The sequence below is a fragment of the Schistocerca nitens genome, chromosome 1 (assembly GCF_023898315.1).
Source record: "Schistocerca nitens isolate TAMUIC-IGC-003100 chromosome 1, iqSchNite1.1, whole genome shotgun sequence".
Taxonomy (NCBI): domain Eukaryota; kingdom Metazoa; phylum Arthropoda; class Insecta; order Orthoptera; family Acrididae; genus Schistocerca; species Schistocerca nitens.
Window position 1 is genome coordinate 1,267,767,529 of NC_064614.1, and position 25,172 is coordinate 1,267,792,700.

At 39.8% G+C, this 25,172-nt stretch overlaps 1 protein-coding gene across 2 annotated transcripts in view; it reads right to left on the reverse strand.

The window, feature by feature from the left end:
- The window catches only part of LOC126201939 (anaphase-promoting complex subunit 1), a 367,756-nt gene that overhangs the window by 234,385 nt on the left and 108,199 nt on the right, over positions 1-25,172 (reverse strand). For both annotated transcript variants that reach the window (XM_049936824.1, XM_049936823.1), the window contains exons 13-14: positions 14,695-14,844; positions 6,354-6,685 (exon numbers count right to left, since the gene is read on the reverse strand). In XM_049936824.1, coding sequence (XP_049792781.1) covers positions 6,354-6,685; positions 14,695-14,844 — 482 coding nt within the window. The remainder of the gene's footprint in view (positions 1-6,353; positions 6,686-14,694; positions 14,845-25,172) is intronic.

Below are 25,172 nucleotides of genomic sequence, written 5' to 3' on the forward strand. Positions count from 1 at the left end.
AGTGATTGAATTTTCCCAGAACCCTGTCTACTAACCAAAGTCTGCCATCTTTTACCTCTGACTGAACTTGGTGTATTATTATACATAATTAAGAAGTAAAGGAGACAAATAACTGAACTTTCTTGTGTGCCTGTCGATGATTCAACAGCTTTAATGTTCAATCAGTGGTCGCCTTTAAACCTAAATTATTTACATTCGGCCAGAACATTCCTTACTATACCTGTGTAATCATTACATTTTACATCCCTACAAGTATTTGTATGAGTTGACCAATTTCAGTTGTGTCTCATTGATATTGTAGTCAAATGAGACTAAGTGTAGTATTTTGGAACACTGAAAGCAAGTTACCAGTTTTCACATCACTTTAAAATCTTATCAGGATTGGCCTGGACATTTTGGTAGCTTTTATAGGCCTCCCTTCATTATAGGTAACTGCAATCTCGTGCAAAAAGAGAGAGGTTACTATTAATTTTGTTTGTTGGAATGTTAATACACAAAATGAACAACAGGAGTCCCAAACATTTCCCTAGGGCACACTTAAATTTACTTCTACTTCTGTTGGTGACTCTCCATCAATGAGAACATGCTGTTCCCTCACCTCAAGGAAATCCTCTATTTAGTCAGAAATTTTGTTTCATACTCTGTATCATTTTACTTTCATTATCAAGTGTTGGTCTGGAACTAAGTCAAATGCTTTTCAGAAGTCAAGAAATATTGCATTTACCTGACTGCATTGGTCCGTTGTTTTTCAGGATATTGTGTGAGGAAAGATAAATTTGATTTTGAATGGGTGAATTTTCTGAGTTAATGGGGACTGGCATGGAGAAAGTCATTCAGTTCAAGACACATCAATATGTTTGAGCACAGAATATATGTCAAGGTTCTACAATATGTAGATATCAATGACAGTGGTCAGTAGATTAGTACTTCACTTCAGCTGCCTTTCTTGTATATGGGTAGCAACTGTGCTTTTTTCCTTCAGTCTCATATTATCCAACAAGTGGCAGCTGAAACGTGCTCAGAACAAGTCCAGAAACTTGGCAGGGTGACTTAAGCCCTGATTGTGAGAGATTTTAAGGTTTTAAATAATGGAGGGAGTACTTACACTTACTATATGCATAGCTGAGGGATTGTGTGATAGACAGCTACATAAAAAAGATTGAAATAAGTTCTATGCTTACTAACAATGACCTTCCTCGGAGCTAATAGCGTGCATGTGGTCCCCTCCCCCATGCCCTCCCCATCCCTCCCTACCTACCTACCCACACACAGACAGACAGACAGACAGACAGAGACACACACACACACACACAAACCTGCACTGGACTGCAGTACCACTTTTGTTAGCTCTGAGGAAGGACTTTGTCCAAAAGCTTACAGATGCTTTCAGTGTCTTTTATGGGCTTATCAACTGCTCAACACCTAATTAATATGTTAAGTGGTTAGTTTATTTACATCCTTTCCATTATTTGAATTCCATGCAGGATTTCCCAGTATCATATAAATATTTAACAAATAATGAGCTTCGTATGTCAATCATAATTTCTGTAGGCCCCACACATAGCATTTCTCTTGTTGGCAAGAATCAAAGCAGGTGTGGACAGTAAAATAGCTGTTAGTGACTACCCATCAGAGACAACTAATAAGAACCTGCTAACTACAACCAATCCTGACAGCTAATTACGGGTAGATCACTCTTGAATGAAACCTACACTCAGTAAACCACTGATACAAACCCTGAGAAAGTTGCTTGATAACAATTTCACTCTTTTTTTTTCCTTTACTGATCAATGCTCCAGGAATAAAATAACTGATCAAGTGCCTCTTTGTGTGCTTTAAACTTCTGATAGATTATTTCAATTTTCATGAAGAATGTATGAAGGCAAGAGAAAGTAACTTTGTAATTATGTAAAAACAAAGATGATGTGACTTACCGAACGAAAGCGCTGGCAGGTCGATAGACACACAAACAAACACAAACATACACACAAAATTCAAGCTTTCGCCACAAACTGTTGCCTCATCAGGAAAGAGGGAAGGAGAGGGAAGGACGAAAGGATGTGGGTTTTAAGGGAGAGGGTAAGGAGTCATTCCAATCCCGGGAGCGGAAAGACTTACCTTAGGGGGAAAAAGGACGGGTATACACTCGCACACACACACACACACACACACACACACACACACACACACACACACACACACACATATCCATCCACACATACCCTCTGGCTCCTATCCTTGTAACCGCCCCCGGTGTAAAACCTGTCCCATGCACCCTCCCACCACCACCTACTCCAGTCCTGTAACCTGGAAGGTGTACACGATCAAAGGCAGAGCCAAGTGTGAAAGCACCCACGTGATTTACCAACTGACCTGCCTACACTGTGATGCATTCTATGTGGGAATGACCAGCAACAAACTGTCCATTCGCATGAATGGACACAGGCAGACAGTGTTTGTTGGTAATGAGGATCACCCTGTGGCTAAACATGCCTTGGTGCACGGCCAGCACATCTTGGCACAGTGTTACACCGTCCGGGTTATCTCGGTACTTCCCACTAACACCAACCTATCCGAACTCCGGAGATGGGAACTTGCTCTTCAATATATCCTCTCTTCCTGTTACCCACCAGGCCTCAATCTCCACTAATTTCAAGTTGCCGCCACTCATACCTCACCTGTCATTCAACAACATTTTTGCCTCTGCACTTCTGCCTCGACTGACATCTCTGCCCAAACTCTTTGTCTTTAAATATGTCTGCTTGTGTCTGTATATGTGTGTGTGTGTGTGTGTGTGTGTGTGTGTGTGTGTGTGTGCGGGTGCGTGCCCGTCCTTTTTTCCCCCTAGGGTCGGGTCTTTCCGCTCCTGGGACTGGGGTGGCTCCTTGCCCTCTCCCTTGAGGCCCGCATCCTTTCGTCTTTCCCTCTCCTTCCCTCTTTCCTGGTGGGGCGGCGGTTTGTTGCGAGGGCTTGAATTTTGTGTGTGTGTTTGTGTTTGTTTGTGTGTCTGTCGGCCTGCCGGCGCTTTCATTCGGTGGGTCGCATCATCTTTGTTTTTGGATGTATTTTTCCCACATGGAATGTTTCCCTCTGTATATATATATATATATATATATATATATATATATATATATATATATATATATAGTGGAGGGGGGCATTCCATGTGGGAGGGATGTGTCTAGGAACAAGGATGATGTGACTTGCCAGGCGGGGGCACTGGCGGGTCGATGGACGCATGGGCAGGCACGGGCATGCGCAGCAGGGTTCGGGCTTTCGCGGCGGACTGTTGCTTCGTCGGGGAGGGGGGGGGATGTGGGTTTTTTGTGGGAGAGGGTGGGGAGTCGGTCCGGTCCCGGGGGTGGAGGGACTTGCCTTGGGGGGGGGGATGTGTGTGCACTCGCGCGCACGCGCACATGTCCATCCACACATATACAGACACCCATGTATGTCCATGTATGTATATGTGTGGATGGATATGTGTGTGTGTGTGTGTGCGCGCGCGAGTGTATACTCGTCCTTTTTTCCCCCTAAGGTAAGTCTTTCCGCTCCCGGGATTGGAATGACTCCTTACCCTCTCCCTTAAAACCCACATCCTTTCGTCCTTCCCTCTCCTTCCCTCTTTCCTGATGAGGCAACAGTTTGTTGCGAAAGCTTGAATTTTGTGTGTATGTTTGTGTTTGTTTGTGTGTCTATCGACCTGCCAGCGCTTTCGTTCGGTAAGTCACATCATCTTTGTTTTTAGATATATTTTTCCCACGTGGAATGTTTCCCTCTATTATATTAACTTTGTAATTAAAATCATTTGAAGGCTTAAGTTTTATTTACTAACTTGCATTACAGATATTTCCCATCTCTGCTGCTGTAACCTCAGGTGCAGGCCAGTGTGCTTTTCATCTTCAGTGCTTTTACAGCTACATATGTACCAGAGAGAACAAGTCTAACATTGAGGATTGCATACCCTAGACACCAAGGTGATCAGTGCTATTACCAACTTCCTTCATTCCTGCTGTAGTTCCATGAATATGACAAGTTTCATGGCTGTGATCGCTTCTTACTCATAGACTCGTTCTCTCTTACAGAGGCATGCAAGAGTATTAGACTAGTCGTGACTTACTATGGAAGTTGAGTGTATATCTTGCTGTTGTAAAATAGTACTGACACGTCGAAATGATTGATTGTCAGGATGTGCTGGCCTCAAACAGAGCTATGTTTTGAGTGATTTTGCAGGGTATGAGATGAAAATTGAGTGATGCAATGTATACAATTGTAAATGTGCACCACTTGAGGAAGAATGATGCCTGGAAAAAGTTTGATAGTATATTCCATGCTCCAGACAAAAAACATACAAAGTTTCTCCAATTCAAAGAAAATGGTTGTATTCTTGTTTATTCCACCTCCACCAGCAGACACATATGTGTTCCGTCAAACGAAAACTGGACACAGACCATCACTGTTATGTTCCTGCGAACAAAAAGCATCATATTTGTGTGATCTTTTGGCTATGACAACTCGCGTTTATGGGGTAATAGCAAGTTGTGTAGTTTATCATTCATTTCTGCAACTTTTTTGTAGACTGCTGTAAATTTATTTTAATAATTAATGACCATTTAGAAGGAGAGACTAAATATATAATTCAGAACAGTCTTTGAAAGTTTCATTCATGTATATACACACAAACGAGCCAATGGCCTTGCCATAGTGGTAACACCAGTTACAGTCTGATCACCAAAGTTAAGTGCTGTCGGGCTTGGCTAGCACTTGGAAGGGTCACTGTCCAAGTCTGTTGAAGAAGCCAGGTGCACTCAACCCTTGTGAGGCCAATTAAGGAGCTACCTGATTGAGAAGTAGTGGCTCCAGTCACGAAAATTGGCAATGGCCAAGAGCGCACTGTGCTGGCCACATGCCCCTCCACATCGACATCCAGTGATACCAATCGGCTGAGGATGACACGTCGGTCAGTCGGTACCACTGAGCATCCCGATGTCTGATCGAACAGTTTATGCATACATAAGTATGTACGTACGTATGTATACACACACACACACACACACACACACACACGTACCAAGAGAACAATATTCACTGCTAACCAGTCAGTCATTTTATTGATATATAATAATCAGCTGGCCAATGGTTGCGTATGTAGCAGCAATGCCTTGAGTTCTTGATTATAGTTACAAACTCGTGTACTCTCCCCCCTTTTTACACTGGCATTGTCCACTTGTACCCAAAAACATACTCTAGTGGTGAGTTTTCAGTTAAATGGGTAGTAGGGGAGACTCACAAGCCAAGTCTCTGAGCATATGGCAATGGGAAATTCAGAGATGACATCAAACAATTCACCGGTGAGTTTAAGAGAAGTACACACAGTTCCTTTCTGATCTCTAGTACACACCCTTTATTCCAAAGGTAAACGATCTTCAGTGCTACTTCAGACCATGTACCTCTTCCAGCTTGTTTCTGATTCATTCATAATAACAAACTTTCAAATGAAAAGTTCAATAACAAAAAAAGTCTTTTGTTGTCCACAAAAAAAGAGATGGTGAGTGAGGAGTCCCCAGGAGCTACAACAACCACACCTCGGGTGGATGTCAGGTGCAAAAAACACACTGAACAATAAAGTCGTTTGGCCTAATTCCTTAAAAATTTTTAGAAACTTGTCAGGTTTATAAAATGACCTTTGCAACACTCACATATTCCCATTTATACATTAAAAACATGTTCTCAATGAAATCAAGTAATATTTTACTCAGTACTCTTTCCAACACATTTGTTTTGACAACACTGCCCAGGGAGATATAATTGTGAGTATCTGATTATGCAGTCTGTGGATGTCGATAGCGGAATCATCTTTCCATTCAGCATTTTTTAAACTTAACGTTCCAAAGCCTATGAACTCTCACCACATAAATCTAACATTGTAAAACATCTTATCCCAGATATTTCAAATGAAGAAGGATCTGTTCCTCTGTATTCCCAAAATGGATATATTCTTCATGTGTTCTTACCCCAGAATTGGCATTACAATGATTTTCTGTTTTGAACACGATCTATATATTTTCTCAGCAGCTAAAATTTGAACAGAATGAAACAACTGCATAGTACATCGTTATGCTGCACTACAATGTGTTATTACCTTTTCTAAAAGTTGGAATATGTCAAATTTGTGTCACAGTGTTAAATGTTGGCATATTTTACCTGTTTGGCTGCTGATAAGGGAATCTTCAGCATAGGGGTTTTAAATTCTCTGCTATCTTTCTGCTCATTGCTGTCAGTGTTGCCACTATTCAGTAAGTTGAGACAGTTGCAAACAAATACAGTAACATCATCATTTCAACAGGCACACTTACCTCATAAAGCAGATGTAGCGCATAATGCAACAAAGGCAACGATAAGAAAAGTGATGCAGATGAATTTGTTGGAGTGGCACTCTCATGTGATTTCTCAGAACTTGGTGGTGGAGGTGGGTGTAAACCAAGCATTGTTGTGACGCTGGCAGCAAGAGTCCGATGATGATCTGAACGCAACAGATACTCCCAATCCTCTGAAGAACCCATGTCTGAGCTTCGACGTTTTTTAGCATGCTGTTGTAGGTGATGAAACCCGTCGGACCCCGTTGAATCGGGTCCATCACGTTGAGCTCGCATCACAGGCACTTGCTCAACATCGTAGCCTATCATATCTAAGAACAAAAGAAGCTAAAAGTTGGCAATTATACTCTACAATCCACCAACTGATGGAATTATACCATCAATATAAATAACAAAACTGTGTGTGTGTGTGTGTGTGTGTGTGTGTGTGTGAAGGCAAGAAGTAGGAAAGGAGATAATTTTGCACCAAATAACTGAAAATATTATCACCTTTTTGTTTTCTGCAGTGCAATCCGAGTACATGTAAATGAAAAAATATAATAATAACTTTAAAACAAATACTCTGTCAACTATCAAAATTACCCTGAAGCAAATTTGAGTCTGATAATGGAGACTTTTCTGAGAGATTTTTAAATTCATTTAAACATGTATCCAGGAATATGTAAACAAAAGGTTTCAATTAACAAGATGTAGCTTTGCAATTACTGTATGTTGATAATTCTATGAATTCAGCTGCAAGAGTGATGATGAAACTTTCCTGGCAGATTAAAACTATGTGCCGGACCAAGACTCGAACTCGGGACCTTTGCCTTTTGTGGGCAAGTGCTCTACTGGCAGAAAGTAAAGCTGTGAGGACGGGACGTGAGTCGTGCTTGGGTAGCTCAGATGGTAGAGCACTTGCCCGCGAAAGGCAAAGGTCCCGAGTTCGAGTCTCGGTCCAGCACACAGTTTTAATCTGCCAGGAAAATTTCATAACAGTGCACACTCCACTGCAGAGTGAAATTCTCATTCAAGAGTGATGATGGTCGACAGCAAAACAACTTACTACAGCATTCTAACAACAGTGAGCGAGATTATGCTAATATATTCCTGTAAGTTAGTCTTTTAGGTCTATTCTATTAGAGATTTATTGAACATTTGAAAAATTTGCATTTTGGAGGCAATTTATTGATTTATTTCCTATGGGACAAAAGTTCCTACTCATTCAACATGTCTCACACATTATACCACAGAATATTTGACACTGTATTTTCCAACAAAGCAATACATTAAAATATTTTAATTATTTAATTTGTGATTCTAGGATGGATAAATGTCCATTAATGTCATTTATGTTCTTTAACACACTCCAGAATAACAAATTACATGTGTCACTTTAACAGCATTGTATCAGCCATAACTCCCCACAAATCAAGGACATTAAAGGGTTGGGTGGCTTGTATGCCTCAACAATACAGATAGCAACACCACAGGTGCAACTGCATCACAGGGATATCAGTGGAGAGGCCAGACTACCATATGGTACCTGAAAGGGGGCAGCACCCTTTTCAGTAGTTCCGTGGGCAAGTGTCTTGACAATTGACTGAACTGGCTTGTACTATCAGACAACCCAGCCTTGCTATATTGGTATTGCTAAAAGCTGAAATCATGGGAAAACTGTAGCCATTACATTTCAGCAGGACATGTAGCTCTAATGTATGGCTCATGATGACAGCATCCTCTCTGGGGGTAAAACAGTTCCCCATTTGGATCTCTGGACAGAGACCACTCAGTAAGACATAGTCAGGATAAACAATTAATGGAAGTGAAATGTGGCTGATAAACAGTTCGGCCAAGAAGAAAATAAAAGCTTCTGAATTATGGTGCTACAGGAAAATGCAGAAGATTAGATGAGTAGTTTCAATAACTTAACAAGCAGGTGATGAATTGAATTGACAAGAAAAGAAATTTATGGTATAGCTTGACACAAAGGAGGGATAAATTCATAGGACATGACCTGACTCATCAATATAGTAATGCAGGGAACTGTGGGGGTTAAAAATTGTAGAGGGACCAAGGCTTGGCTACAGTGAACTGGTTCAAATAGATGTACCGTATTTACCTGATTATATAGCAAGTTTTTCCCCACTTTCATCATTCAAAAAATATGAGGTTATCTTATATTCACAGATTAAACTATTGCTGCTGGGATTAACATTTTACGTTGTTTAATAGATATACAGGGGTCGTTTTACATCTACAGATGGAGCTTCGACTATTGAGGTCATGTGCAGTTTTTGAAGAATTCAGAAGTCAGGGATGGACAAACGACACTCATGTATGAACAGGCTTAAGATTTTCCTACACACTAAAGCACTCAATACAGTTTCGATGTTCCTCGAACAATCATGTGCGATTTGAAACGCATGGTGCTAGGTGCAAGGGATATGCAAGAAACTATGAACTAGCCACTATGACAATCTGTTGTTGTGTTTAAAATTTGACAATTTTGTGAAACAAAGGAGGAAATAGCATTAAATTTAATCATCTTACCAACTCTTCTTGTATTTGGACAGCTTTGCAATAAAAGTTCTCACTCATGTACAGATACCACGTACAAACATTAGTGCTGCTTTTTAAGTAAAGGTAACATTCCAAAAGGGAAATATTGTTCTTTAAAAAACATTACTTGATTCAGAACTCAGATCAATATTTTATTTGATTATGAGAGACTGTAATGATTTACTATGTGGGTTCCACATGAGAAATCTGGTCAGTGTTTGCATATTACAATAGTAGGTAAAACCAGCTTTAATCAGCTTAAAAACATGATGGTGAAATTCGGATGAAACAAGAAGGAAAATTAACCAGAATGAAATGTCTAAAAACTAAATAAGTCATATTCAACTGAATAATTGATGTCGCGAGAATAAAATACAGCAGCAAGACCTGTCTGGAGATAGTCCAACAGATGTCAGTACATTGAAGGACGAGAGGAAGTTTGAGAATTGGACTGAATTGTGATTGTGATCTTTTATTTATGTATTACTTGCTGTTGTTCCACATGTCTCACATCAGAGAAAATATTGCAGTCCATGTTTCACAATTGCTTACAGACAACTCTACAGAAGGGTTAGAGAGGGAACAGTGATTCAAGATTGGCTTAGAACTAGATGAGTGCTGGGAGGGAAGCAGTGAGCAAGCAACAATTGAAGTCATGTTACCAACCCTGGGAATCTATACCGTGTACTTTGGTTTTAGGAACTTCTATCATAGTCAGAACTGAGTAGACTTTAAAATGAGACAAACTGTCAACAACAGTATTCATTTCTGCAGGAGACGGTAAAAGTCTTGATAGTCACCAGTGGTGTATTTGTGTGTTTCATGCTGCAATGTTTCGACATTCACCGCAACATATGATGGGAACAAAAGGGGGTGAGACAGCTGCGGATTCCACACAGCTGATGAAAGAGCGGCAGGCAGCAAGAGACACTGTAACATTCTTGTCAGTATAGTATCGAAACCTGATATGTACTCAGATAAAAACAGCTTTGTTGTCAGATTCCACAGTAACACAACCTCTGAAATCACAACAACATATTTGGAAGAAACATCAAAATGTCTGTGACAATGATGATATAAATTTCGCTGGTTTGCTATTAGGTTGATGACAAAGTATTGATACCACAGACAATAGGGTTATTGCGTAAAAAATGAGGAAAAGAATACCAACTACAAATTGATATAAACCATTTATTTTGTTTATTTTATTTCTCGTCACATTATCAAAATGTAGATGATCAATAAATGGCATAAATTTAGAATGGATATAATGTTAAGGCAGCTACTTCATGTCAGTAAAATACTCTGTAATTTTGATTAGTCAGAATACGTTAAAAATAAATTTTTCTCAAGAAGCCTGTTTAAAAAAGGGGGTCGTCTTATAAACAGGGTCATCTTATACTCGGGTATATGCTGTAAGTTGCAGTAGTTATGCAGATATGAAAAAGTTCGCACAGGTTAGATTTAGATGGAGGGTTGCATCAAACCAGTGTTTAGATAGAAGACTACAAAAACAATAGTCATAAACACGTTACAGTATTTGAATTGTAAGTGCAAATGTGGAAGTTTTCCACCAATACATGAGCTGAAGATTCAATTCCCAAATGGAGATAATTATTAACAATACATGCCTGATAAAAATTATGGAACACCGGGACAGGGAGGAGGAAACTAAATGCAACTTCATAGGTTGAGAGGATGTGTGAGATTATTTCAGTGGTTACAACATTGAATCACTTTTACAAATACTTTGGCAGTTGAGCCCACTTATCAGTATGATAACGCACCCCCTCAGGCCTGATGCATGCACTGATTAGGTTGGAAAAGGTGTCATAAAGCTGTTGTAGCCTCTCCTGAGGCAAGCAGGCCCACAACTGTAGTGACTGGTCCTTGATATACTGGATACAGGCCTGGGCATGGAGCTAACAATCAAGCTGGACCCACATATGTTCTATTAGGAGCAGACCTAGGAATCTTGCTGGCCATGGGAGTACCCCAACATCACTCAGACAGTTCGTAGAGATACATGCCAAGCACGGACAAACACTACCCTGTTGTAAAATAGCAGCATGACTTTTCACATGAGAAGTAACACTTGAAGATGCAAGATGCCCATGACATACTGTTGTGCATCAGAGTTCCTTTAATCACTATCAGGCATCACTTGAAGCCTTCCCTGATGGTATCCCACATTTGACAACAGAAGTAACCCTGCTGTGGCTCTCCACAACATAGGAAGAATGGGGCCACTACCCAGACTGCGTCCATATTTGCCGATGAAAATTATCGTGAGCAGTGCAATGTCATTCATCAGCAGTCCGTGCTTCTTGGTCATGGCACCCCTCCAAATGCAGCTGTTTGTGTTGTGGTATTAGCAACATCTTACACACGCACTGGTAATTCTCTGATCCAGCTGCTGCTATTTTCCAACCAATGGTCTAGAATGACACAGATTATTGCAGAGACTCCATTACTTGTTCTCACATGACAGATGGAGATGCGAAGGGGCTAAGATGGGCAAGTTGCACAATATGACAATCCTCCCTTGCGGTGGTCACATGTAGTTGACCAGAGCTTTGACAAGTATGCCTGCCCTCACATTCCCATGTCGTCTCACATTGGGCCACTGTCAAATCCTAATTCCCCACAAATCTAGATATTGCACGATTCAACAAGCCACCGAAACAGATACCTACAATGGTTCCCCTTTCAAACTTTGTCACGTGCTGGTAGCACTGTCTCGCAGAAGTACACGGCATCTCTGTGTCCTTCACAGCAATCACTCAGCAGCTGATGCTGTTCGCACATCTTATATACCCTACTAGGCCTGGCAATGATACTTAACATGAACAACGTTAGTGCACTACTCTGGTCACCATTCTACCTGTTACAGGGAAATGCAACACTAATCATTTACTTCTCCACCAGTAGCGTGTATGTGTACACTGTCATCTGACCATGTCTTCTGGGTGCTTCACATCTTTCTTTTTGTCAGGGAGTGTAGATAGTATTCTCAACGGACAGCCACTACCTCCCTGATAACTGACCACCTTAACATCACACTTAATGTCTCTTATTTAGAACTTGATCCTCTCCTTGTACATCAAATGTTGAAATAACTTATGAAAATGCAGGTAGTTAACTTCCTCAACAACTGCTGATATTTCAATACGTGAACACCACCATTTTCAATGTGCAAATGAAACAGGAGACTTAAACCCATGGTGTGTGGGGCTATGCCAGCTGTGAACGAAAAGACAGAATATGTGGAAATACACACTGTTAACACCTAGTGCTACCACAAAACCAAAGATAACAACAGTGAAATATTAATTAACAATGAAAGTAGTACTAACTCCGTACAGTTGTTTGAACAGGGACACGACAAGATTCCAGGCGGAAGTTAAGCAAAAACTTTTGTTTGTATTCATCCCAACAGCTTCCTTAATAGCACTATCCCAGTAACTGAAAATGTGTGCCATACTCTCTGTGTTGTTAGCATTTGAAACGCTTACACTCTATACCATCATTCTTTAGCGGTCATTATGGCCTGACCGACGTACCACATTCCACCTCAACTGTCAAGTCACCAGTCTTTATACTGGTTTGATGTGGCCCACATGAATTTCTCTCCTATGCCAACTTTTTCATCTCAGAGTAGCATGTCCAACCTACATCTTCAATTATTTGCTGGATGTGTCCAATCTCTTTTTTCCTCTACAGTTTTTAGCTTCAAAAAGCTCCCTCTACAACCATCGAAATTATTCCCCGATGTTTTAATATATGTCCTACCTTCCTGGTAGGGAGTGAAAGGCTATTTACAATTTGTACAGAAACCAGATGGCAGTTATAAGAGTCGAGGGGCATGAAAGGGAAGCAGTGGTTGGGAAGGGAGTGAGACAGGGTTGTAGCCTCTCCCCAATGTTATTCAATCTGTATATTGTGCAAGCAGTAAAGGAAACAAACAAAAAATTTGGAGTAGGTATTAAAATCCATGGAGAAGAAATAAAAACTTTGAGGTTTGCCAATGACATTGTAATTCTGTCAGAGACAGCAAAGGACTTGGAAGAGCAGTTGAACAGAATGGACAGTGTCTTGAAAGAAGGATATAACATGAACATCAACAAAAGCAAAACAAGAATAATGTAATGTAGTCGAATTAAGTCGGGTGATGCTGAAGGAATTAGGTTAGGAAATGAGACACTTTAAGTAGTAAATGAGTTTTGCCATTCGGGGAGCAAAATAACTGATGACGGTTGAAGTAGAGAGGATATAAAATGTAGACTGGCAATGGTAAGGAAAGCGTTTCTGAAGAAGAGAAATTTGTTAACATCGAGTATAGATTTAAGAGTCAGGAAGTCGTTTCTGAAAGTATTTGTATGGAGTGTAGCCATGTACGGAAGTGAAACATGGACGATAAATAGTTTGGACAAGAAGAGAATAGAAGCTTTTGAAACGTGGTGCTACAGAAGAATGCTGAAGATTAGATGGGTAGATCACATAACTAATCAGGAGGTATTGAATAGAATTGGGGAGAAGAGGAGTTTGTGGCACAACTTGACAAGATGAAGGGACCAGTTGGTAGGACATGCTCTGAGGCATCAAGGGATCACAAATTTAGCACTGGAGGGCAGCGTGGAGGGTAAAAATCGTAGAGGGAGACCAAGAGATGAGTACACTAAGCACATTCAGAAGGATGTAGGTTGCAGTAAGTACTGGGAGATGAAGAAGCTTGCACAGGATAGAATAACATAGAGAGCTGCATCAAACCAGTCTCAGGACTGAAGACCACAACAACAACAACAACAACACCTTCCTGTTCTTTCTTTTCCATAAATCCTTTTCCTTGTCATCTCTGCAAAGAACCATCTCATTCCTTACCTTACAGTCCACCTAATTTTCAATGTTCTTCTGTAGCACCACATCTCAAATGCTTCCAATTATCCTTGTTTTATCTTCTGTTCCGGTAATCACACAGTCTATGTCTGACTGTCACACAATTATGTGCTCCAAATATATGTTCTCAGAAATTTTTTCCTCATATTAAGACCTATGTTTGATAACAGTAGACTTCCCTTGGCCAGGAATGCCATTTTTGCTAGTGCTGGTCTGCTTTTTACACCCTCCTTGCTCCATTCGCAATGGGTTATAACTTTATAACTTTAAAAGGGCCCTAAATTTAGACAGTGCATGAAAAGTGTTTCCTCAGAAAATGACCAATACTTTTGTATATGCTATCTACATAAGAAAAGAATGCTGTACACTTAGGGGCCACATCATAATTCTCATTATTCATCAAATTTAGGTTGTTTGATAACACAACCTGCATCTGAGATGTTTTTCACTACACTTATTCTGGTGAAAGAAAACTTCTAGGCTGGCTAATCCAGCTGACAACCTTTCAGGGAAATGGATGGCATGGGCACTGTGAATCAATGTAATAAGTATCCTTTCACACAGATCCGGATGACGACAGGCATCAGCCTGAAGATACAAATCAGAGAGTGGGCTTCCAATAAATGGTATGTCCCAACCTAATATCATTCTTCCTCCTTCCCCTGATATTACTTATTTGTTTTGTGAACTTCTAATTTCCCAATACTTCACATCGTACGCAAAATAAATATCAATCATTTACACAGCTACCAGTTTCATAGATGAAATATGTTGCATTAAGTTGCAAATATGTTTGTCACAATACCTGAAATATGCAGTATTCAGCTAAAGATGTTGATGAAATGAACATTATATTAGAGTTTACAATATCATGCACAGTCACCTAAAAGGACACCCAAAAAGAGTTGCCATTCTTGTTGTGGTGCTATGTCTTGTGAACCAGGAGCATTTCTTGAAGCATACCAGCGAACCAGTAGCTGCATTGCCACATCCTTCTGAAGAACATTCTTCAACACTTTCAAGCAGTTCATAACTGTAAGGACGAAATACATAATATTAATTAACACTTGTACAATACCTGTTTCTTAAGACATAGGTGTCTATCTCAGTTCAGTTGCCACTTCAGACACTCAAATCATCAACGTACTGTATGTGTGAAACCTGGTCCAATGTAAGAGAGGACCTGACAGCCCGAATCAGATCAGATTAAATGAATATATATAAATAAATAAATAAAATAAAAACTTTAGTCTCTACAGGCACCATCAAAAGATGCACTTTGTTGGCAAGTGATTTTTCTTTCTCCTCTCCTTCCTCCAGGTCAAGTGACCTTGAATCACATTTCTAACCATCAAAGTGGATTTTACTGTGAGCTCAAGTTGCCCATAAAATACATTCATGCATTTTTGTTATGGACCAAATCGAAGATGAGTACATAGATCGAATACATGTAGACCACCAACAAGGTCTGGAAATGTCCAACATTGTAGGATATTTTGCTATTTTTACAGCCACTTTGAAGCACGACATATCAGGACTGGAGGTTTATGTCCTGTATGACTGGAAAGTTGTCTAAAAAAAAAAGTCTCACCTTGCAAATATAGTTCAAAGTAATTCATACAATATTATTTACTTTGTTAAATGCTTTCAGTACAACACGGTTGATCTTAAATAAGATCTAAATGGATGTAAAAACAAAAAAACTTTGTTCATTACAACAGGATGATAAAAGAATTGTAATAAGCAAGTGAACGAAGTATATAAAGTCTAACAATTAGTCCTCTTGTTTTTTCATGTTTTTTTAAGAACTCCAAAACTTTCCCAAATTATTTTTTCTTGCTCATTTTATCTCTACAAAAGTTGAAAAAACATGTCTCCGTCACTTATCAGTCTCTCTGCACCAAAATCATTTTTGAAAAATTTTACAATTTAACATTTTGCTGAATGATTGTTCCAAACTACTGAAGGGTTGCAATCAACCGGCTGAAGACTCAAAGTATGATGCCCTGCAAAATAATTGAAGTATTTTGAATCTGACATATTATTTATTGCCTTGATCACTTTTACTCTAAATTTCCTCAAATTTTAATATGTAGTCATTCACTCCAGAAAACAAAAGCTGAAAATTCAAATAAATACATAAATCTAATTTACCACCAGTTCCCCAAATCCCATAGGATGTCTACCTGTGCTCTAGACTCCGCAAGGGTTTCTCTCAATCTCTAGTCTGGAGGACATTCATTTTTGATTGAATGTTTCAGTCAGTAAGTGCTGTGGTAACAGATTGCCTAGCTTTTGCCCCAGAATTTGAAGAGTACTCAGGGTACACGTTGAAGCACACAAGGAAATGAAGTAAACAGCTCACAAAATGATTACAAAGAAATTTTTACAATCCTACAGAAGCTAAGAGAAACAGGAAATGAAGTAAACAGCTCACAAAATGATTACAAAGAAATTTTTACAATCCTACAGAAGCTAAGAGAAACAGTCGAAAGCTTCAACATACGAAACAATGCAGAAACTCTGTTAGCCGGGATGCTATCATTTTCATTTCTCTGTTTAAATGAAACAATGGAAAATCCAAAACAGAATATGACAATATTATGAAAATAATAATTGCTAATCACCAAAGAGTGGAGATGCTAAGTCACAGAGAGGCACAACAAAAAGATTGTCTGAAAGTAATTGTGTGTGTGTGTGTGTGTGTGTGTGTGTGTGTGTGTGTGTGTGTCGGCGCGTGCGCGCGCGTGCGCGCGCGTGCGTGCGTGCATGCGCTGCCTGTTTCTGATGGAGGCCTTGTTGGCCAAAAGCTTACTTTCTGACAGTCCTTTTGTTGTGTCTATCTGTGACTCAGCATCTTCACTAATGGTGAGTAGCAACTATTCTTTTCATAATACTGTCATTTCTATGTTTCCTGGATCTCTGGCAACTGGTGCCACATGATGTGAATGGTGCCTAAAATTATTTGCAAATGGCAGAATTCACTGAGGTCAATGGGCTCAGAAAGCAAGCATTTTACAAATTGTGTTGGAAGAGAAGTGATCGGAATTCATAGACAAGGCTATAAGATAGGCTTAACGCTTGTGTGAAGAATCTTGCATTTCTGTTGAATTTCCAAAACAAATTAGGAGGCAGTACATTTCTAATGATGGAAGTAGAGATGTGAGCTTGTCACATGAAGATGATTTAAAATGAAAAATGTTTTCTTCATTAAATAGAGAAACTGCTGAAATTTGAGAAAAGTTCCAGCAGCTCAAAAAAGTGGCTGAAAAATATGCCTCCCTTAAGGCCTGCAGGAGAAGAGTTTAAGCTTAGTGCATGAGCAATTACAAGCATTCATAACTGTAACAAGCTGTATGAAAGAACTTACTGATTCCAGCTCACTGGATTTCTTAAAGTTTATTTTGAGTCCAAATTTGAAGAAGGGAAACGAAATATAGTTATAGCATATAGAATATTCCTCACAGCTGCCGTAAGTAATGCTAGTTGTGAGAGAATCTTCTCTACATTGAAACTGATTACAAATTATTTTAGATATACTATGTCCACAGCGAGATTAACAAATCTAGTTATTTTGGTGTGTTGCAAAAAACGTGCAGAATAAAATTTTAATTTAAGAAAGACGTTTTATTTGGAACTCATCTGAAATAGAGCCAGTATCACAGATCTCTCTCCCCCCCCCCCCCCCCACAATTCTTTGTACACATTTTACAGTCAATATAAGGTAAGTTAGTGCTTCTGTGAACTACGAGACTTCTTGCTGATGCTGAATATGTTTGGGTTGATTACTGTGTTTCAAGTTCACTTGTGAACATATTCTAGTGTTTACAAAGTGAGGTCTTACATCCTCATGTAACATGTGTTTTCTATAAGGGACAACACAAAGACACTTACAGATTTGCCAAGAAATTAAAACGCACAATTACAATGGTGCATTCTGCCAAAGAAAGCTGATGCTGACAGGTGTGAATATTACAGAACTATCAGTCTGATAAGCTATGGTTGCAAAATACTAACACGAACTCTTACGGAAAACTAGTAGAATCTGACCATGGGGAAGATCAATTTGAGGAGCACACGAGGCAATACTGACCTTACGACTTATCTTACATTATAGATTAATGAAAAGCAAACCTACATTTATAGCATCTGTAGACTTAGAGAAAGCTTTTGACAGTGTTGACTTGAATATTCTCTTTGAAATTCTGAAGATAGCAGGGGTAAGATACAGGAAGCGAAAGGCTATTTACAACTTGTACGGAAACCAGACAGCAATTATAAGAGTCAAGGAGCATGAAAGAAAAGCTGTGGTTGAGATGGGATTAAGACTGGGTTGTAGCCTATTCCCAATGTTATTCAATCTGTACATTGCGAAAGCAGTAAACAAAGCCAAAGAAAAATTTGGAGTAGGAATTAAAGTTCAGGGAGAAGAAATAAAAACTTGGGTATTTGCCAAGGACATTTTAATGCTGTGAGAGACAGCAAAAGACTTGGAAGAGCAGTTGAACGGATTGGACAGGGGCTTGAAAGGAGGATATAAGATGAAATAAAGCGATAATGGATGTAGTCAAATTAAATCAGGTGATACTGAGGGAATTAGATTAGGAAATGAGACAGTACAAGTAGTAGACAAGCTTTACTATTTAAGCTGCAAAATAAGTGATGATGGCCGAAATAGAAAGTATATAAAATATGGGCTGGCAATGGCAAGAAAAGCATTTCTGAATGAGAGAAATTTGTTGACAATGAATGTAGTGTTAGGAAGTCTTTTCTGAAGATATTGGTCTGGAGTGCAGCCACATATGGATGATAAACAGTTTAGACAAGAACAGAATAGAAGCTTTTCAAATGTGCTGCTACTGAAGAATGCTGAAGCTTAAATGGATAGATCATGCAAATAATGAAGAGGTACTGGGTAGATTTTGGGATACAAGAAATCTGTGGTACAAAATGACTAAAAGAAGGAACTCTGAGACAACAAGGTATAACCAATTTAGTACTAGGGCAAGTGTGGGAGGTAAAAATTGTAGAGGGAGAACAAGAGATGAATACAGTAAGCAGATTAAGAAGGCTGCACGTTGCAGTAGTTATTCTGAGATGAAGAGGCCTGCATAGGATAGAGTAGCATGGAGAGCTGCTTCAAACCAATCTTTGGACTGAAGACTACAACACAAACACATACAAGATTCATGATTTTGATGTCAATAGTAAAACTTTATTTGGTTTCATTGTTATCTGATGGACAAGATACCTAGGGCATTAGAGATGAAAAATTCACAACGTAGTGAAATTGTGACATTCCTTTTCCTGTTTTCACGACATCCATCAGAATGTCTGCTGCCCTCATCCCTGTGCTCAAAGTGACATGAGACACACACTATTTCATTATGCAAAGTAATTACATCCCACTCCCTAAATGGAATGTTAATTACATCTTTACTGACATTCTATAAATACTTACAAGATTCACTTTAAATTGGTGCACAAGGATATTCCATCACCACCACTAAGCCACTGATATTAGCTCTAGCTACAGGTAAGTCCATTAAGTTAATACATAATCACTCACCCTCGAGAATCATAGCTGCAAAATAAAAAATCTGCCATCTGTCCCAATACTCCATAGGATGTCTTAGGATGTCTGCCTTTGCTCTAGATTCCAGAAGGGTTTCTTATTAGGTCCTCTAAATCTCTATTCTCGAGGACTTTCATTTTAGAGTAAATGTTTTGACCAAGCGCTCTGGTAACAGATTGACTGGTTTCCACCCCAGCATAAGCATTCCAATTCTCTTCTGCTACTAGCACTCTGTGTCACTTCCTGGCATGACTAATCATTAATATTATTTTCTATCTAATATCAATTGCAAATTCACCACACTTGTGTGTGGTGAAATACTCCTGAACCCAACAAAGCCTGGTTTAACTGAATTTGACCAATCATCTACTGGTAAGATGACTAATTGAAGCATGCCTGTCCATACACGGACTGAATGTATGTTGTGCAATGGGTGATAGAAATGCCTACTAAGATCCTGCTGATAAAGGATTATTATACAGCATAATTTATTGCTATGAAATCCCATGCCCTCTAGGTTTAGATGTAGCAAATATTTACCTCTCACTGCATGAATGTGTATATTTTCTTTGTTGAAACTGTCAAACAAGCCACATAAATAATCTTCGAAAACAATCTGTTCAGCATAATGGAAAGTATGTAAGACACTCCAAAAATTATACATGGAAAATAAATTCTAATGTCCCTATCTTACGATTATAAGTATTAATCAAATATTGCTATGCATTGCCAAAGGTCTCACTTATTTTTTGCTTAATTGCAAAAAAGGGGAAAGGGGGGAGGGGGACAAATTTAGGGCTCACACCACATGGGAGAAATCCATGCTACATCACTGAGTTTAAGGGAAAAAAATATTTTTTACAAAATTACAAAAGATCTGTGACGTCATTCCCAAATGAAACAAAAAAAAACCTACAGCAATGAAATTTTCAGGAACTCCAGTAACAGAGATGATAAAGACACAAGTAACAAACACAGCAAGTGCATTTGGGATCCTAACAGAAAGTATTTCAACTGTGCTACCACTGGTAAAGTGACTGGAATCGCAAGAGCAAGGGAGAGAGATGCTTCAGTTGCAACAAGTTTGGCCACGTCACATCTGAATGCACAACAGGAAGAATAATCAAAAGGTGTAAACACTGTCAACCAGACGTGGTTGTTGGCAGTCAGGAACGACTTTTGCAGAGGAGCTTAAAATTTCTTATACTACTACTTTTTTCTACCTTCCAACAGATGGCACTGGTACACACTTCATCAACTGACCAATACCATTGTCTAAAACAGCCTTTAGATTTCATTGTTGAGTCAGCATTATTCTGCGTGTGTGAGAAAACTTGGCCTGATGAAAACAGATGAAAGGCCTGACTTTCTAGTTGACAGGTAAGCATAACTTCTCTGTGCTTATATATATTAGAAAAATATTTTTCACATATTTTCTCAAAATGTCATTAAATAGTAAAGGATAATATGGATATTTGCATGCATGATACATCAGTGACAGTTTGTTTGAACACATACTTCTAGAATGACATTAGCTTTATGCACGCACAAATCAGATATAATGTTTTCGAAAATTTCTCTTGCTGTAATGTTAGACAAACTTCTTGAAACACTGGGGAGTACTGATAATGGCATGTCTGAAAATGGTTTGGGTGTTGGTATGTTACCACACACCAATACTACAGATGATTTGACAGACAGCACTGGTGATGAAGAAGTTCCAAATATTGATGATGTTCTACCAACAATGTAGGAAAAGACAGATTGCCACTTATCGTAAAGAAGACATGCCAAGTTGCAGACAGGCACAATTATAAGACACTCACATAAGGCATTCGGTCATAGCCTTCATCGGTAAAACACACACACACACACACACACACACACACACACACACACACACGCAAGACCGCCAATTCCAGCATCTCAGGTTGGAATACAACATCAACTGGGATGCAAACAGCAATCAGAGAGACAGAAGCAGAGGAGGTGGAGAAGGAGAAGGGATAGTGTGTATGGGTGGGGAGAGAGATGAATGCTGTCTGAGGGAGTGTGCAGGGCTGCCAACAGGCACAGACTCAGGAGGTTGTTGGGCAGGGAGCTGGGGGGACAAAAAGGAGAGGAGTGGGGAAAGACGGGCAGAATTGTTGGTAGAGGGCTGCAAACAAACAGTGTGGGAGATGAGTATGAGGAGGAGATGATAGGACAGAAGGGTGGAAACTGCTGAGTGGAGTGTGTGGGGACAGTATGTTACTAAAGGATGAGGTCGGGATAAGTAGGGGAGAGGTGAATGTGTTAAGGATAACTTCCATCCTCACACTTCAGAAAAGCTGGTGGTGGAGGGAAGGATCCAGATGGCTCAGGTAGTGAAGCAGCCATTGAAATCAATTGTGTTACGTTCAGATGCATGTTGTGCCGCAGAGTGATCCACTTTGCTCTTGACCACAGTTTGGCAGTGGCCGTTCATCCTGGTGGACAGCTAGTTGGTAGTCATACCAATATAAAAAGCTGTGCAATGATTGCATTCCTTTATGGAGTTTCCATTGTCTGATGTTCTACCAACACAGCTGAAAGCTCCAACCATAATTTGCAATAATAATTTGTCTAACAATGTACAATTTCCAAATTTGTCACTTCAGATTAATGATGCAGGTACTGATTGTTCAAAAAGTAGAGCTTCCTTCCCTTCCACGTTCACTGGTACAGTCACTTATGGAACACCAAGAAAATTCACTGCACCCAAATGAAAAAAATGAAGTGTTTCCCAGCTATTTTTCTTCTTTGTGGTTATTTAGTCTTATCAACAAATTTCATGTACTGAAAGATGTAATCTGATGTACACACCATTTCAGTTTCTAATGCAATATCCAGGGACAGCTTCAAGTTCATTATGTCAAATACCCATGTCTGCAACAATGATGAACTTGATGGCACTGACAGGTTCACTCCCTTATAAGCATGATAAATTAAAAATCCAGAGTACATACTGTAGTGTCGGCAGACTTTCCAACACTACGCACACTAATTGAAAGAGGCGGCCAAGATGCACGCGCAAACTGACGAAGGATGGAGTGAGGTCTGAAACAGGATACGTAATGAATGTTATAAAGAAAAGTACGTAGCTTCTTGAATACTTAACTTTAATCCATCCTTTGTATACATCGTTCTTGATGAGACATCTGGAGATTGTGGCGATACAAGTGAGACTCTTTAGATACATGCAATGTTACAAATGGCGCCTTGCTAGGTCGTAGACATGGACTTAGCTGAAGGCTATTCTAACTGTCTCTCGGCAAATGAGAGAAAGGCTTCGTCAGTGTAGTCGCTAGCAACGTCGTCGTACAACTGGGGCGAGTGCTAGTACGTCTCTCGAGACCTGCCGTGTGGTGGCACTCGATCTGCGATCCTGACAGTGGCGACACGCGGGTCCGACATGTACTAATGGACCGCGGTCGATTTAAAGCTACCACCTAGCAAGTGTGGTGCCTGGCGGTGACCATTTAGTTGACAAAAATGTGGTACCTTATTTTGGCAGTATGGGACAAAGCAGTTTATTTAATGCTAATCTGAATGATACGGATTTAAGTTCTGGTGTCGAGGGCTCAGTAATGGGTTTCTGACATGGCTTGAACCATACCAGGGTGCTGGTACATAACCAAAAAAATATGCTGCCAACGGTCTTCATTACAGAGTGGTCATCATTTATGTTGACCAGCTGCTATATGGACTGTATTTTGATAATGACAGTATTAAGAAAAGGATAGACTGCTACTCTCCATATATAAGAGACTCTTGAGTCGCAGACAGGCACGACAAAAAGATTGCTATACATTTAAGCTAAGACCAAAATGCCTTCTTCTGAAATAGAAAACACACACACACATTCATACAAGCACAACTCTCACACACATGACCACTGTCTCTGGCCACTGAGGCTGGACTGACTGTGTGTGTGTGTGTGTGTGTGTGTGTGTGTGTGTGTGTGTGTGTGTGTGTTCTACTTCAGGAAGCGGACTTTTGGCCAAAAGCTACAATGTATAGCAATCTTTTTGCTGTGCCTATCTGTGACTCAGCGCTTCCTCTATATGGTGAGTAGCAATCTATCCTTTTCATAATACAGTCACTAACAAAGAGATAGAGAGACTGGCCAGTACTTACCTCGGCTCAGTACAGCCGATAGATACACAAAACAGAATAGAAAATTTACGTATCCTAGCTTTCGGAACTTTGTTCCTTTGTCAGGGAGGAGAGAGAGGAAAAAAGGGGAAGAAGGGAAAGTGGATTCAGTTACTCACAACCCAGGTTACGAAGCAACAGGGGAAACGTAAACAGGGAGGCTCCCTGTATGTGTATGTAAATTTAATTCAATATGGGGGGGGGGGGGGGGGGGGGGGGAGGATCCCAAACAATATAACAACACTGAAGAATGAGTCGCACTAGCGTTTATGCATGGTCTCCTTCACAGACAACCATATTCTCCCTAAATTCTCCAAATAAATTGAAGTTGACAATTTTACTTTTCTACTGCAATCCTTACATGCTCATTTCATTTTATTTCGCTTTGCAACTTTACACCTATATATTTAATCAATGTGACCAAGTCAAGCAACACAAAACTAATATTGTATTCCAACATTACAGGATTGTTTTTCCTAGTCAATCGCATAACTTACATTTTTCTATGTTTAATCTAGCTGCCATTCCTCACATCACCTCTAAATTTTGTCCAAGTCATCTTGTATACTCCAACAGTCATTCAACAATGATCAGATTGCTCCTCACCCTGTCTGCCAAAACATTTATTTACATAGAGAATAACAATGTCCTTTCACACTTCCCTGGGGCACTCCTGATGAAACCCTCATCTCTGATGAACATTCGCCATAGAGGACGATGTACTGGGTCCTATTACTTAACAAGTCTTCAGGCTACTCACATATCTGGGAACTTATTCCATATGCTTGTGCCTCCATTCACAGTCTGCAGTGGGGCACTGTTCAAATACTTTTTCAGAAATTTACGAATATGGAATCTGCCTGCTGCCCTTCATCCATAGTTCACAGGATATCATGTGAGGCATGGTTTTGCACAAGCAATGTTTTCTAACTCTGTGCTGATTTGTGGACAGAAGTTTTTCAATCTCATGGAAGTGTATTACAGCCAAACTGAGAATATGTTAAAGAATTCTGCAGCAAATCAATGTTAAGGATATTGGTCTGTAATTTTGTGGGTCCATTCTTTTATCCTTCTCATATACAGGCCTCACCTGTGCTTTTTCCCAGTCATTTGTGACTTTGGGTCGGGCAAGAGATTTGCAGTAAACGCAAGCTAAAGGACCGATGCCACAGAATACACTTCGCAAAACCAAACTGGGATTCCATCCAGACCTGGCGACCTATTTGTTTAGAAATCTTTCAGTCACTTCTCTACACCAGGAATGCTTCCTCCGTATGGGAGACTGTGCGATGGTCAGATGAAGGTTTGTTTGTACAATTCTACTGTATGAACAATTTCTTACACATGAAATTTAAAACCTCATCTTTCCTTTTGTTAATTTATATTGCCACACCAGACTGGTCAACGAGTGACTGGACAGAAGCCTCTGACTCGCTTAGCAATTTTATTTACGACCAGAATTTCCTGAGGTTCTCGGCAAGATCTTTTGCTAAGGTATGACAGTGGTAGTTGTTGTACGCCTCGTGCATCAATCTTTTTAGACATGTGCCTCTCTACTAAATTTTGCCTGTCAACCCCTTCACATTCTCTTTTGAACCGAGAGTGGAACA